Source organism: Amblyraja radiata, chromosome 18 (assembly GCF_010909765.2).
Source record: "Amblyraja radiata isolate CabotCenter1 chromosome 18, sAmbRad1.1.pri, whole genome shotgun sequence".
In the NCBI taxonomy this organism is placed as follows: Eukaryota; Metazoa; Chordata; class Chondrichthyes; order Rajiformes; family Rajidae; genus Amblyraja; species Amblyraja radiata.
This window is the reverse complement of record NC_045973.1, coordinates 35,489,562-35,503,331: the sequence shown is the minus strand read 5'-3', so window position 1 is coordinate 35,503,331 and position 13,770 is coordinate 35,489,562. Positions and strand designations below refer to the sequence as shown.

The window sequence follows — 13,770 nt, the reverse complement described above, 5'->3', positions numbered from 1 at the left end:
CGAAAACCACTTTTGACCATTAGGTAGACTGACAAAAACCTCCGGGAACCGCACGGAAACCTTGGGTGGGGCGCAAAGTCTCTAGAGGTTTCCGTTCAGGTTTCCTAAGTGGGACAGGGGCATTAGGCAACTTGGTTGGTATGGACAATTTGGGATGACTGGGGTCTTTCTGCGCCCCATAGCTCAGATCAGGAATCATGATGCAAAATGCCACTTCAAAATATGTATTTATGATATAGCACATTATATAGAAGAGATTGCAATTCTAATATAACTTGAAAATGCGCTGAAGGGTTTGGCCTCTTTGTAAAGTTTGGCCGTATCAACTTTATGAGATCCTTGAATTTAGGAGGACTTACAAGACTTTATAAGGACTTTCAAAAGTTTGTTCTGAGGTATAAATTTTAGCAAGGTTTATTTGAAACCTGTATACAATGCAGCTTTTTAACATCTCAGCAATCACCTTTATATATGTAAAATACTTTAGATCAGGGCCTTTGGGTAGGATAATTATATATGCCTACGAAGATTATCCCATGTCTTTCCACACTTATTTTCCAAGCTCCCTCCATCCCGTCAACTCCAATAAAATCAATTCCAAGGGCACTGTTATTATATTATCTTTAGTCCACATATCAAATGGGAAACATTTCATTATTTGATCATTTATAATGTGCTACTAGACTCTTACGTACCTGTAATGAAAAATCATAGGGTGTGCCTTTGAATGCCTGGAATCCAGTGTTCAGTATACCCTTGAGGGATTGAGTGTCTCTCAATTTTAGTGTTAAAGTATTGGTGTGGATAGATCAATTTACCAACTGCAAATGTCAACATGGACAAACACAGCGTGCTTGCAGCTTGGGAGCGCTAGTGTAGAGGGATCACAGTGTGTCTTCTTGGGAATGCCAGTGTGGACAGATATTGTTGTTAGTTATTTGTAGTGGACAGACGCTAGAGCTTTCACTGTTTGGAGAGTTTGTTATACATCAATATTAACACAACTCGACTTATTGATGTCTAAAATGTGCTATTTTTCAGATAGCTGAACCATAATGACTGTGCAATGGATGGGCATGTTGGGTGTTAAGGGTTGCAATGTTTTTTTTAATCAGCTGTAAGCATATTGCCGCCATGATAATTTGGTATTGATGTAGTGATTTATAAAAGCATAAGATAGAGAGTAACAACAAAAAAGAAATAGAAAGAACACTAAGAATTATAGTATTAATCCGACTTGCGTACAATAGTTCTATCAAAACTAGTGACCCAGAAAAGCCACTCGCCCTTTAGGAAATGAGCAGTACGTTTGCACACCTTGAGCCATGAAAGAAAGTTGTTGAGGATAAGATTTTGATCCTGTAAGTGGATTGTTTATTGTTTTGTTTTCTTTGACGCTCATTGTTCACAGTCACGAGAGCAACGGAAGATGGAAGCCATCATGCAGGTTTTTGAGAACTTAGAGAAGAGAAAGAAAAGGCGTGAACAAGTGGTTGAGCGCAGTACTAGTCACCCAGGCGACGATGGCGATCCGGAGACTCCGACCACAGATGTGGAGGAGGTGAAACTGGAACCTGCAGCAGAAGAAGAACCACTGCCCAGTGAGGCAAGAACACCACAGCCTGTGCTTGCTGGGGTAAGCACACGGCAAACTTCACAGCTAGGGGTAAGCAGAGCATTTAATTGGCAAATGGGCCGGTGCAGCATGATAACAGATATTGGTGTCGGTGGCATAATTTGAGTAGTGAAGGTTTGGATTTTCCTGCTTATAGTCTTCTGTGCTTCATTGGGCTTGGATACTTTCAATTATCGGGCTGAGCAGGCCAACATTTGTTCTATAGTTTGTTGTTTGGGGTGTAAACAGTTAAAAAGCAAGATGGCATGTGAGATGATCAGAGGACCTCGAACCTCATGTCTTTACAAAATGTAAGACTAATTCCATCAATCTGTCCAACACTAAGAGGGAAAGAAACTCACTGTCAGGCTCTTGTGATTGGACATATTTTTGGCTCCATTGTTTGCTGGACAACCATAAAGGTAGTGTGATTTGTGGGCAAAAGTTAAACTTGAGATTATGAAGCCCTGATGTCTTATATGTACTACTTATATGACTGGACATGGCTGAAAAGGTGTTCCATTTTCCCAGTTGATAAATATCATCTTACACCCTCGACTGAACTAGCATTGGGTTGAAAAGCAACCCAGTGTCAGTACACTTTACACCTTGTGATCGGTGGATGTATGTTTGAAAAATTGCTGGTGAATCCAGAAGGCATGGTTATCTTTTGTATAAAACAAGTGCACAAAATTAGGAAAGACAATGCAGAACATAACGGTTATTTAGGGACATCCTTTTTCTCATACTTATGGTTCAGTTTTATCATTTTTCATAATAAATGATGTGTCTGCCTGCACTTGCCAAAAATATTCACAACGGTAAATCTGGTGCACCAATAACTTGGGCGTTCTGAAGCATCAAAATATGTAACTAACTTGTGATAAATCCATGGGAAACAAATCTGCTAGCACATCTTTTACCAACTCTCAAATCTATAGAATAAAAATAGAAAATGCTGGTAATTCTTCTCAACCTGAAAAGTGTATTCTGATCTGTTGAGTATTTCCAGGGATTATTGATTTTATTTCAGATTTCTAACTTATGCCGTTTTCTTTTTTCCTTTTCATACAAATAAATATATGGGGTATTACTAAGTGTATCTATTAAACATGTAACTTATTTTCTATGCTGTATATAGAATATTAAGATTTATTCCTCAAATAATTTCCAAGTAGTAAAATGTTTGTACACTGCCTAACCAAGTAACTAGTTAAATCCTTGTCTTAATTGTATTTGACACGATCTGGCATCCTTCAGATTTCATCCAAAAGTGAGAATAAACTAACCAACAGAAAAAAACAGCCTACAGTTTGTAATTGTTTAACAGATGACATTAAAAAATTCCATCCAACATAATGTCTTGTACAAACTAGGCATAACATTTATAAAACTTTTATCTAACTGTTGAATCACATACGCTTCTATTTTTTGATAACAATTGTATTTTTATTAGCTTTTATTCAGTACAATAATACTGTGATATTTAAATGGCAACTTTTTTAAAATCTCCCTTCCACCCACTAGCTCCCCCTGCAGGCTTCAAAATCATTATTTTTGTTTAATTTCTCTCACTGTTCTGTGAATTTTCAAATGTACATGCAATTAGGAAGCTGAGTTGTCACTTGGCAGTCATAGGATTAGAGAATTTTACAGTATTAGGATTTCAACAATGTGATGGTGCTGCACAGTCATTAGTCCCAAGGAACAATTATTCTCCCTCAAAGGAAAATATCGAACGGTGCATTTTATTTGTGTATAAGAAAACCTGTTATTTTCAAGCCTCAAAGAAGCATACATTGTAAGTGAATGCATTGCGAAACTTGGCTATGTAAAATCATGTCTTGCCATCTTACAACATGCGGACAATTTCTTGTGATCTTCACAAGCATGCTCCGTGCTTTTTCAGTGGAAGGAAAGTAAGATTGGTTGAGTGCTGGCAAAGGATAGTAATATATACATCTGCTGGTAGACAGTTGCAGAATGGGATGTGTTACATGCCTTTTTCATTTGAGTATATTTGTACTTTTGGAGAAGCAAAAACTTCACCTAATATTTTCCATAAGAACTTGCTAGAACAACTAAAGTTAATTTTGAAATGAGCTAACTAGATAGTGTGTGAGGGGAAGGAAAAAAAATCCAGAATTACTTTCTTAAAGCAAAGTAATCATAAGGAGCCATGTGAATGTGATTTTTGTTTCAATCTGCAAAACAAACCACTGTTGAAGTGATTGTCAATGGCAATTTTCAACTAAAAATGTTCAGAATGTAATCTCCCTTCATGAATTATATGGAAAGCTTATGCAATATCGACTAACGAGCATTGGTTGTTGCTTCTTCGTGTTCCTAAAGAAAATATTAAGATAACTCTGGTGGTCAAAGTACACAAAATAACCTCCAAAAATATGCTTAATTTCCAATACTGGCATAAACCAGAAAGGATAATTGGAGAGCATGGGTGAGATATAAATCATGCCATTTAGAATCAAATGACTGAGAATTTTAACTGAGGGTGTTCTCATCAGGTGTTATAGGCATGCTTGTGTATATAATGCCAACTGACTGGTTCAGTTAAACACTTTGAGATTATCTGGCAAACTGGTCAACGGGAACGGACTGATCTTAAATTTGTATTTGTGTACCAATGAAGACCAGAAATGTAGGAAGACATTCTTGACAGTTTGTCTCCAGTTCAGTATTTTTATACACTAAATATGATTGGGGGGAAGTATCTTGATTTTTACAAAAGGATGATCAAAGGATCAATCCCAGTGATTCATTTGTTACTTAAGCGTTAAAAGAGGTTTAAAATAATTGAAGATTGCATCCTCAAATTCTTCCGAACAAGAGATATATGTGCAGATGTAACCGATCGTGTCCATCTCTTATTATCTGATCAGAGATATTTCTTCCCATTATGCATCTGTTGCCTTTTGAACATGATAGTGCTTTAAAATAATAGGATTTGTGCATGCATGCAGGTGAAGTTAAGATATGCATATTTCTTTCTTAACCAAATTTAACTGTGCGGTGCGGAAATCTAAATTCCAGAAGTTACTATTTTCTGGTGGACGTACAAGACACTATCCTTCAGCAGTATAGCAAAGTGCATTGAAACTTCTGGGACAACAACAATTTCCTATATCTTTCTGTGTTTCTGACTTGACGCACTGAAGAAAGAAGTCAGGTAACTTTACAACAGTGCCCTTCATTAAAGAATGTGCGTAATATAAGGAAAAGCAATCAAAGGAAGAAAACAGAGAGGCCAATTTTCATTTCTTAGTTTTTGTTTAGTCTGATTATCACTGGGCTATAATCTCACATTTTTCAATGTGCCTTCTCTGTCTGTCTTTGACAAAACATATACTGTATATGTTAAGTTTTTTAACTTTTGGAATGCATTTACTTGAAGATAATTTATTGTGGTTAATTATCTTATATCTTTAAAATAGGAGCAAGTTCAAGAGAAGCCTGCTAAGCCTCCTGCATCAAAACCAACCAAGCCCCGACCCAAAAATCGTTTCTCGCGCTATCGCTCCAGTTCAGCTCAGCGGCTACGTAGACAGCGACAAGCCAGCTGTCAGTCAGAGCCAGCACCGGTGGTAGCAGTGGAAGAGGGAGCAACAGGGACTGTGGTGACAGAATCCATATCTACAGAAGGTGTACCCAGTGTAGCAGCCCCAGGAGTGGAGACCATATCAGAAACTACAATTGTCTCCCAACCAAACCGAACCAATGTCAAGTATCCTAAAACCAAAAGAGTAAGTGGATGTGTGAATGTATCTGTCTCATTTGTTGATTGAGGAACCTTAATTATCGGACTGTTCACTACATTTTGTACAAATTGATTAATTTAATATACATTTATATAAATACATTTATAAAACCTGATGTATGATCTTGGCTGATCTATGTTGGCCTCAACAACTCTTCTGTGCCATTTTTCCATACCCCTCTATTCTTCAATATCTATCCCCTCCACTTGAATGATCTAGCTTTCACCACCTGCCAGGGCAAAGAATTCTAATGAATCACCATCCTCTGAGAAGAAGTTTCTATGCACTTCAGTTGCCCCTTATCTTGTAGTTCTGTTGCCTTGTTTGAGACTCTCCCACTGTCCCTACCATCTACCCTGTAAAGCCCCCTTCAGGTCTTGTTTGTTTGAATGAGGTTACGTCTCTTTACTCTAAACTCTAAATTAAAAGTTTTTTTATTTGATCTTCCCTTGTTGATGGACTCCTTCGAATACCAGATAATTCAAATACCAGAACTCCGGCAAAGGCGTTTGTGCAGAGCTCTCTGACATAGCACTGCAGCCATCTAGCTTTATTACAATGATACAAAATTCATTGCTGGGTGGTCCTAGGCCTCTTGTTGATCTTTGCTTCCTCGTTCAAAAAGAACATTGATGTCACATATTTTTGTCTTTAAATGGAGTGGCTTTCAACTTGGGCCTTCATATTTGTAAGTTTCAATAGCCATTGCAGAGCCCTGCCAATTTAGTCACTTGGATATTTTACTGTTTCTCTTAGAAGGAAGGAAACAGAAAGAGTAAAAATAGTGATAGGATTCATTCCCATTTGGAAATTCTTGTGCTTATTAGGGATAGTCAGCGTCACTTCATTCAAGGGAACGTTATTGAGTATGTTGAGGAGGTGACAAAGATCCCTCATGGTAGCCTGAACCACAGGATAAAGACACGTGGATCCATGGGGACTTGGTAGATTGGATTTAAAATTGGCTTAGCCATAGAAGACAAAGGGTAGTGCTAGAGGGATGTTATTCTGACTAAGTATGTGACCAATGGTCTGCAGGGATCAGTGGTGGGACCTCTGTTGTTTGCAATATTTATAATTATTTGGACAAAAATGTTGTTTGTTTAGTAAATTGGCAGCTGACAGAAGTGGAGTGTTTGTATAGTGAGGAAGGTCATCAAACAATACAAATAGATAATCAAATGATGCAAATAGATCTGTTGGAAACATGGGCAGAGAAACGACAGCTGGAGTTTAATCCAGTCAAGCGCGAGCTTTGCACTTTAGGAGGTCAAATGTAAGAGGAAAGTATGCAGTAAATGGGTCTTAGGAATATTTGTGTACAGTTGGATCTTGGAGTGCAAGCCCATAGATTCCCGAAAGTAGCATTGGAAATGGATAGTGGTAAAGGCGGCATTTGGCATGTCTGCCTTCATCGGCCGATGTATTGAATATAAAAGTTGGCAAGTCACTTTGCATCTTATGAAGCTTTGGTTAGGCCACATTTTGAGTACTGTGTACAGTTTTGGTTTCTGCATTACAGGAAGTTTGTGGAGATATTGGTGAGGGCGCATATGATGTTCACCAGGATATTGCCCGGAATAGAGAGTATTAGCTAGAAAGAGAGGTTGGACAAAGCGGAATAGTTTTGGCTGGAGTATCGCAGGTTGTGAAGCGACCGAATAGAAATTTATAAAATTGAGATATTGAAATTAATGCATAGCTTTAAGGTGAAAGGTAATGGCGATTTACAAGCCATGGTTTTTTTTAATACGGAAAGTGGTTGGTGCCTGGGACATGTTGCCATGGGAGGAGATGGAAGCGGATACAATAGTAATGTTTCAGAGGCATTTAGACTAGTCTTAAGCAGGCAGGGACTGCAGGGTTAAAGACCATTTGCAGGCAGATGGGATTAGTGTAATTTAGCATTATGGTTGCCACAGATATGGTAGGACGAAGGACCTGTTCCTACATCTTCTAAGTTTTCTGTGGATGTAACAAATAGTGTAGTTAAAGGGGCACTAATGGATGAGGTGTCTTTGAATTTCCAAAAGTGCCACACATAGGATTGTTGCACAAAATAAGTGGGTTGTGGGTTATAATAATAACATGGATGTGAGATTAGCTAAGTAATAGAAAACAGCGATGAGGTAAATGTGTCATTTTCATATTGGCAGTCATTCACTCGTAGGATGCCAAAGGGTTCATTGCTGAGGTCTCAATTGGTGGGCCGATGGGCTGGTGATGAGGACTTTTGTCTTATTTCACTGAGTTGCAAAAGTTTGGAATTCTGTAGCCCAGAGAGCTGTGGAGGCAATCATTGCCTATTTTCAAGAGACTGACTGCCATCTACAAAGATCAATGGGCGTGGGAGTGAATAGGAAAGTGACGTTGAGGCCAAGATTGACTGGCAGAGCAGTCACAGGGAGCTGATGACCTACAAGTGTTTCTTCTTAAAATCCTAGATTCTTATTTTGTGATAGCTCACTGAATCAATTGGGAACGGGGCTTTTAGTTATACCGAATGACTATATCATTTTTTCTTTTTGTTTTAGTATTTGGTTACGGAATGGTTGAACGACAAGGTAGAGCGATCTGACTGCCCATATGACCGTCCATTACGCATCACAACGGATCCTACGGTATTGGCAACAACACTGAACATGCTGCCAGGTCTGAGCCATAGTCCTCATATTTGCACAACCCCTAAACACTACATCCGCTTTGGCTCCCCCTTCACTCCTGAAAGAAGGAGGCAGAGAGTTGTGTGTGATGGCAGTTACGGATCCTGCAAGAAGGTAAGCATGTACTTTATCTCTACAACAATTTGTGTTGCATAATATAGCCTCATGAATTTGGATTTAAGTTCAAATAGCAGATAAAAGATCTTTGAAAGCGATGATTTACAGCCAGTGTTATCTGCTATATTCAAGGATGTTCGTCAAACCCTCTTGGCAGAGAATACTCAATATGATATGGCTGCAAATATGATATTGATGTATGATATGGCTGCAAATATATTTGTGTCAGTTTTCGTAACATTCTTCAAACTGAGATGATATTAAACCATGACTAAATTTAATTACCGTATTTCCCGGCAATGAAGATGCTATTTTTTACCCAAAAATGAGGCACGAAAATTTACCTGCGTCTTGTAGGCTGAAGATTAGGTTGTTATCCAAGAAAGATAGACTTGGCTATCCCTCAGTACAACAACATCAAGAATGAGTTCCTTCCGTGCATGTGGGGAGCCAGGCCCGGGTCAGCACGGCCTGGGCTGCACAGATTGACTGGGCCGCCAGGGGTAAAGTTGCGGGGAGGGCAGGAGTGTTCTGAAGGAGGGGGTGGGAATCATGCCAGCAGCTCACTCACTGCTGCCGCGGCGCATTGTGGCCGGGGAGGAAAGTAGCTCGGGTGGCTGCGTGCGGAACCGGCCGCCATCTCAGCTCCTTCTGCCAGCCCGTGCCAGCCACAGGCACAGGCGCAACCGGTGGAGCGCACTCTCTCTTTTTTCCTCTCTCTCTCTCTCTCTCCCCCCCCCCCCCCCCCCCCCGGACTAAACCAAACCCTTGATCTTGTCCCGCCACCCTTTTCTCAAAATTTGGCAACTTAAAGTGGGGGTGCGTCTTAATTGCCAGGAAATACGGTAATCAAGTTGAACAAAATATGTAGTGCTTTTGTCAGTATCTGCTTGTACAGTAATTGAGTTTAGTGATCTCGCTTCAGATTCCTTTGCTTTAAAATGGCTTAACTCCTTCCAGCAGACAGTTGATAGGAATGTGGTCTACAGTAATTCTAAGGTGTTGGTATCTCCAGTGGCCATTTTTGATTGTTATCACTAGGTAAGATTTGTGCATTGACCACTATCATCATTACCTTCATTTTTCCATGGTGCTCTTTTCAACAGGTCTTTAGGCTGATCCAATTTAATCAAAAGAGCTTGTACGTTATTTTATTGTTAACAGTTTGGATTTGCAAAGAATTAGGCAGTTTCATTACACATTTGTGCCTTTTTTGGGAAAATTATATTTTGGTTATGTCTGCCTAGACTGAGAATAGACAGAAAAAAATAGAGTAACTCAGTGGATCAGACAGCATCTCTATGTAAAAGAATAGGTGGCGATTCAGGTCGAGACCCTTCTTCAGAAGCAGGGTCATGACCTGAAACTTCGCCTATGGTATTATTTTTTTCTTCTTCTGAAGGGTCTCGACTTGAAACATCACCTACTTCTTTTCTCCAGAGATGCTGCCTGACCCGGTGAGGTATCTATCTTCGGTGTAAACCAGCATCTGCAGTTCCTTCCTACACACCTAGACTGAGAATATTTTGTTTGAAAGGGAAGGCTTGATAAACAACTAAACCCAATTTCAAGAAGAGTATTGTCCCCCCCCCCCCCCCCCCTCCTTCTGCACCAGATGCTTCACATTTAATAGTAGGTTACTTTTAATACGCTCCTCTATTTCTCGGATAAATCAGTTGACAGTGCCTTTGGTTCTTTTTTTCCCATGGATTCCACAAGTTTAATTACTTTACAGCAACAAAATCAAACGTTGAATAAATTCGTTTTTTCCCCTTTGTACTCAAACGTGCATCAGTGTAAACGATATTTTGAAAGAATGCATTTCTTGTTTCAAGCAGCTTCATAATCTAATTTGTTTGTTTGGTTACTAAGTCAACATGGGAGTTACTTCTCTTGAGTTTTATGTTATTGAACAATCCTTTGTGTGTTTAATCAAGTGTTACAATTAATTATTTTAAGGAATTAATTTAGTCATAATATAATGTATATGATGAGGTGAATGAGATTCCATAATTCTGTCTACAATCTTGAAGAAATTGTATTTTGTTCCATGATAGAGTTGCAAAATGCACTGTGTTGTTCAGTTTTGAATTAACATGGCTTGGGTGTTGGCTACAATGAATAAAAATCAACTGGAGCTTGAGAACTTCATAGATTTTGCTACCATCTGGTATTAAGTATGTCAGACTGTTATTGTTAATTCGACTTGAATTCTTATCACACAGGCATTCCATCTGGAACATCTTAGTGAAAATTACGTATTTGAATCTGGCTCGATATTTAAATGGGAACATTTCCTAGGATGCTGTTACAAATTAGATACAAATTCATGAGGCTGTGGAGTTAATGGAAATATCAAGATTCATGGTTCGTAGTAGACGGACTTGGTCTAGCTTAAATCCAAATTTGGCTCTATATCTTGCTTTAAAAGAAAACTTAACATTATCAAATTTTAAAATATGAGACTCCTGCATTTGTCACATAACATCTTTGATAGTCATTGCTTTTATAGTCAAATGTTTCACATTTATTTATAGTTCTGTGTACTGCATTTTCCTCAATGGTGCCACTTTCACACAGATGTTAGACTGGTAGAAGTCTGCAGAATTGTGCTTAAACCATTTTGGATAATTAACCTGGTACTTTTCAGCGATGGATGAAACAGGCAATGGATGAGGCCATGGTGCAACTTCCGCTTACACCAGATATAGGACAAGAAACACCACCTATATACCACAGCAATGACAGCAGCAATGTGCCTGACGAATTGGATGACACCAATACCTCAACAGGTAAGTTTAAAAAGTAAAAATTTTCATTATAATATGCAGTCAGCCTATCACTGCAGGCCGAGCTTCTGGGAGCCATTCGGCAAAATAAACAGCAATCTGAGGCAGACCGTTTAATGGTTGTTCCCTCAGCAAGTGGGTGAGATTAAGAAATGAATACAAGTGAAAGGTGTCATTGCATAGCCTTCCCACGCCCAGCCAAGGAGTCATTCTTCATAAGCGAGCAAAATCATTAATATTTTCAAGGCCAATTGACCATAAGATGCAACAAAGCAAAGATGTTCTCATTACACATTAATCATAACAGTATTTCAATTATAGTAGTACATTTCTGCTCATTGCAACAGCATCAAACAAGACTTTTGCAATGTATATTGGAAGCAGCTGTTACTGGATAAGTCTGCATTTAAAGTGGGAGTTGTTTGAAGGCCAGCTGGTCAAAATTCAAGACTGATGGTCGTCCTGTCAGGAAGGAAGACAGGTTCAGAATCCTTGATTGATGATATATGTTGGAATTGTAGTCAAAAAGAGAAAGGAAGCACATGCAAGGTTTAGGAAATTGGACCAGACCCTATAGGAAGCAGGAAAGAACTGAAGCAGGGAATCAGGATAACTAAATGGGACCACAAAATATCCTTGAGTAGGATTAAGGAAAATTCCAAGGCAATTTGTGCATACATTAAAGTAAGAGGGTAGTTAGGGAAAGGATAGCTAGCTAAAGCGCAATGGAGGGAATTTATGCCTGGAAATATAGGAATTGGCGGAGGTACTAAATAAGTACATAGTGTTGGTATTTGCCAAGGAGAAAGACAAGGAGAATATTTAAATTAGGATGGGGGTACGTTGATGTTCTAAGGCATGCTGATATTATAAAGGAGGGGTTAGACACAAAAGGCTGGAGTAACTGAGAAGGACCCATTCTTTCCTTCCAGAGATGCTGCCTGTCCCGCTGAATTACTCCAGCTTTTTGTGTCTATCTGCGGTTTAAACCAGCATCTGCAGTTCCTTCCAACACACTATAAAGGAGGGTGTTGGGTCTCTTGAACTTCTCAAGAGAGGAGTTTGCTAGAGCCGCCATTGAGATCTCTCTATCCTCTCGAGACACAGGTAAGGATCCAGGGATCTGGAAGATAGCCAGTGCAATTTTTTTTTAAAGAAGGGCACTTAGGATAATACAACTAATTATAGGCCAATGAGCCTTCCATCAGTGGGAGAGAAATTATTGAAGATTCTTAGGAATAGGATTTACTCAAGTTTGGAAAAGCATGGGAATATCAATGTGGCTGTGCGGGTGAGGTCAAGTCTTCAGAACATGATTGTTCAAGGAGGTGTCAGAGATGATTGATAAGAGTAGGATCGTGGATGCTGTCCACATTATCCATAAAACCTCTAAATGATTTGGACAAAAATGTTGGTGGGCTGATTGATAACTTTGCAGATGATGCATAGCTCCCTGAAAGTGGCAGCATGAGTGCATAGGGTGGCAAGTAAGGCATATGGCATGTTTGTCTTCATCGGTCAAGGAATTGAGTATAAAAGTTGGTATGTTGCAGCTGTATAAAACTTGGCTTAGGCCACATCTGGAGTTCTGTCTACAGTTCTACTTTCGAGAAGATGCAAGGGAAATTCTCCGGGATATTGTCCGATTAGAGTATTTTTGATATAAGAAAAAGTTAGGCAAACTTGGATTGTTTTTTCTGGGCAACCGAACGGATGTGTATAAAACAATGTAGATTGTGTAGTAGGTTTATTTATAGGGTAGATAGTCAGCGACTATTTCCCAGGTGGAAATGTTTGCTGCCTCATAGTGCCAGAAACCCGGGTTCGACTCTGACCTTGGGACTTTCTGTGTGGAACGTTCTCCAGCATCCCAAAGATATGTGTTTTTAGGTTAATGGGTCTCTGTAAATTGCCCCTAGTGTGTCTGGAGTGGATGAAAAAGTGGGATAGCATAGAATGGTTGGCATGGACTTGGTGGGCCAAAGCACCTGTTTCCATGCTGTATCTCTAAAACTAAAAAACTTGGCATCATAGTTGGCAGAGATGCCAAAGGGCCTGTTCTGTGCTGCACTGATCTGCGTGTATGTTCTATAAGGCGTATTTATTTGTAGTGGGAATTACAACGCGTATCAGGACAAGGGAGCCAGATGATTTTCTTTCATTAGTATTTTATTGCAACAATTGGCTGTTGTGTTCTTTTTACTTTTGAGTGTTTACATGGTTGTTTAGCAGATCACCATGATCCACCAGGGATCCGAGATACTGACCTGCAAAGTCGGTCTTGGAAGTCGGGCAAATGGGAGCATCTTGGTTGGCATGGTCAAGTTGAGCTGATAGGTCAATTTCTGTGCTATGTTACTCTGTCTCTAAAATGTACCTGTGTTCATTCAGTAATGGATGTTTGATAATTTCTCTATTTTCTAGAGTTGATTGCACCTCTGAAGAAACGAAAGGCACGGTATCTGTCAGACGTGAGTTTGACCGATTTGCCAGGACTTTGTAGTCCTCTGTCAGCACCAGCATCTGTCACGGATACGGCCATGTCCAGCCCAACAATAATGACGCCTTGCACCTTGTTTCCAGGAGAAGAGGACAAGAAAAATGGCTATAATACAGTTTACTCACCCCTTCATTCCCTTGCTGCTAGCCGATGTAATACTCCACTACAGTTTGAGGTAAATATATCTCCAGCAACAGGAATGCCAATTTCATTCATGAGTAAGGTTAATCTTTTGTTCTCCCTCAGTAAATATAACTCTTCTAATAGTGTTTGTAAGACAAAATTCGCTTTCTTTTTAATTTAAATGTGA

At 39.4% G+C, this 13,770-nt stretch overlaps 1 protein-coding gene across 9 annotated transcripts in view; it reads left to right on the top strand.

The window, feature by feature from the left end:
- setd5 (SET domain containing 5) overlaps window positions 1–13,770 on the top strand; it is a 145,722-nt gene that overhangs the window by 107,367 nt on the left and 24,585 nt on the right. For 8 of the 9 annotated variants that reach the window (XM_033037122.1, XM_033037121.1, XM_033037115.1 and 5 more), the window contains 5 exons: window positions 1,412–1,666; window positions 5,068–5,376; window positions 7,926–8,168; window positions 10,822–10,963; window positions 13,385–13,635. In XM_033037122.1, coding sequence (XP_032893013.1) covers window positions 1,412–1,666; window positions 5,068–5,376; window positions 7,926–8,168; window positions 10,822–10,963; window positions 13,385–13,635 — 1,200 coding nt within the window. The remainder of the gene's footprint in view (window positions 1–1,411; window positions 1,667–5,067; window positions 5,377–7,925; window positions 8,169–10,821; window positions 10,964–13,384; window positions 13,636–13,770) is intronic. The other variant, XM_033037123.1, reaches the window with a different exon arrangement.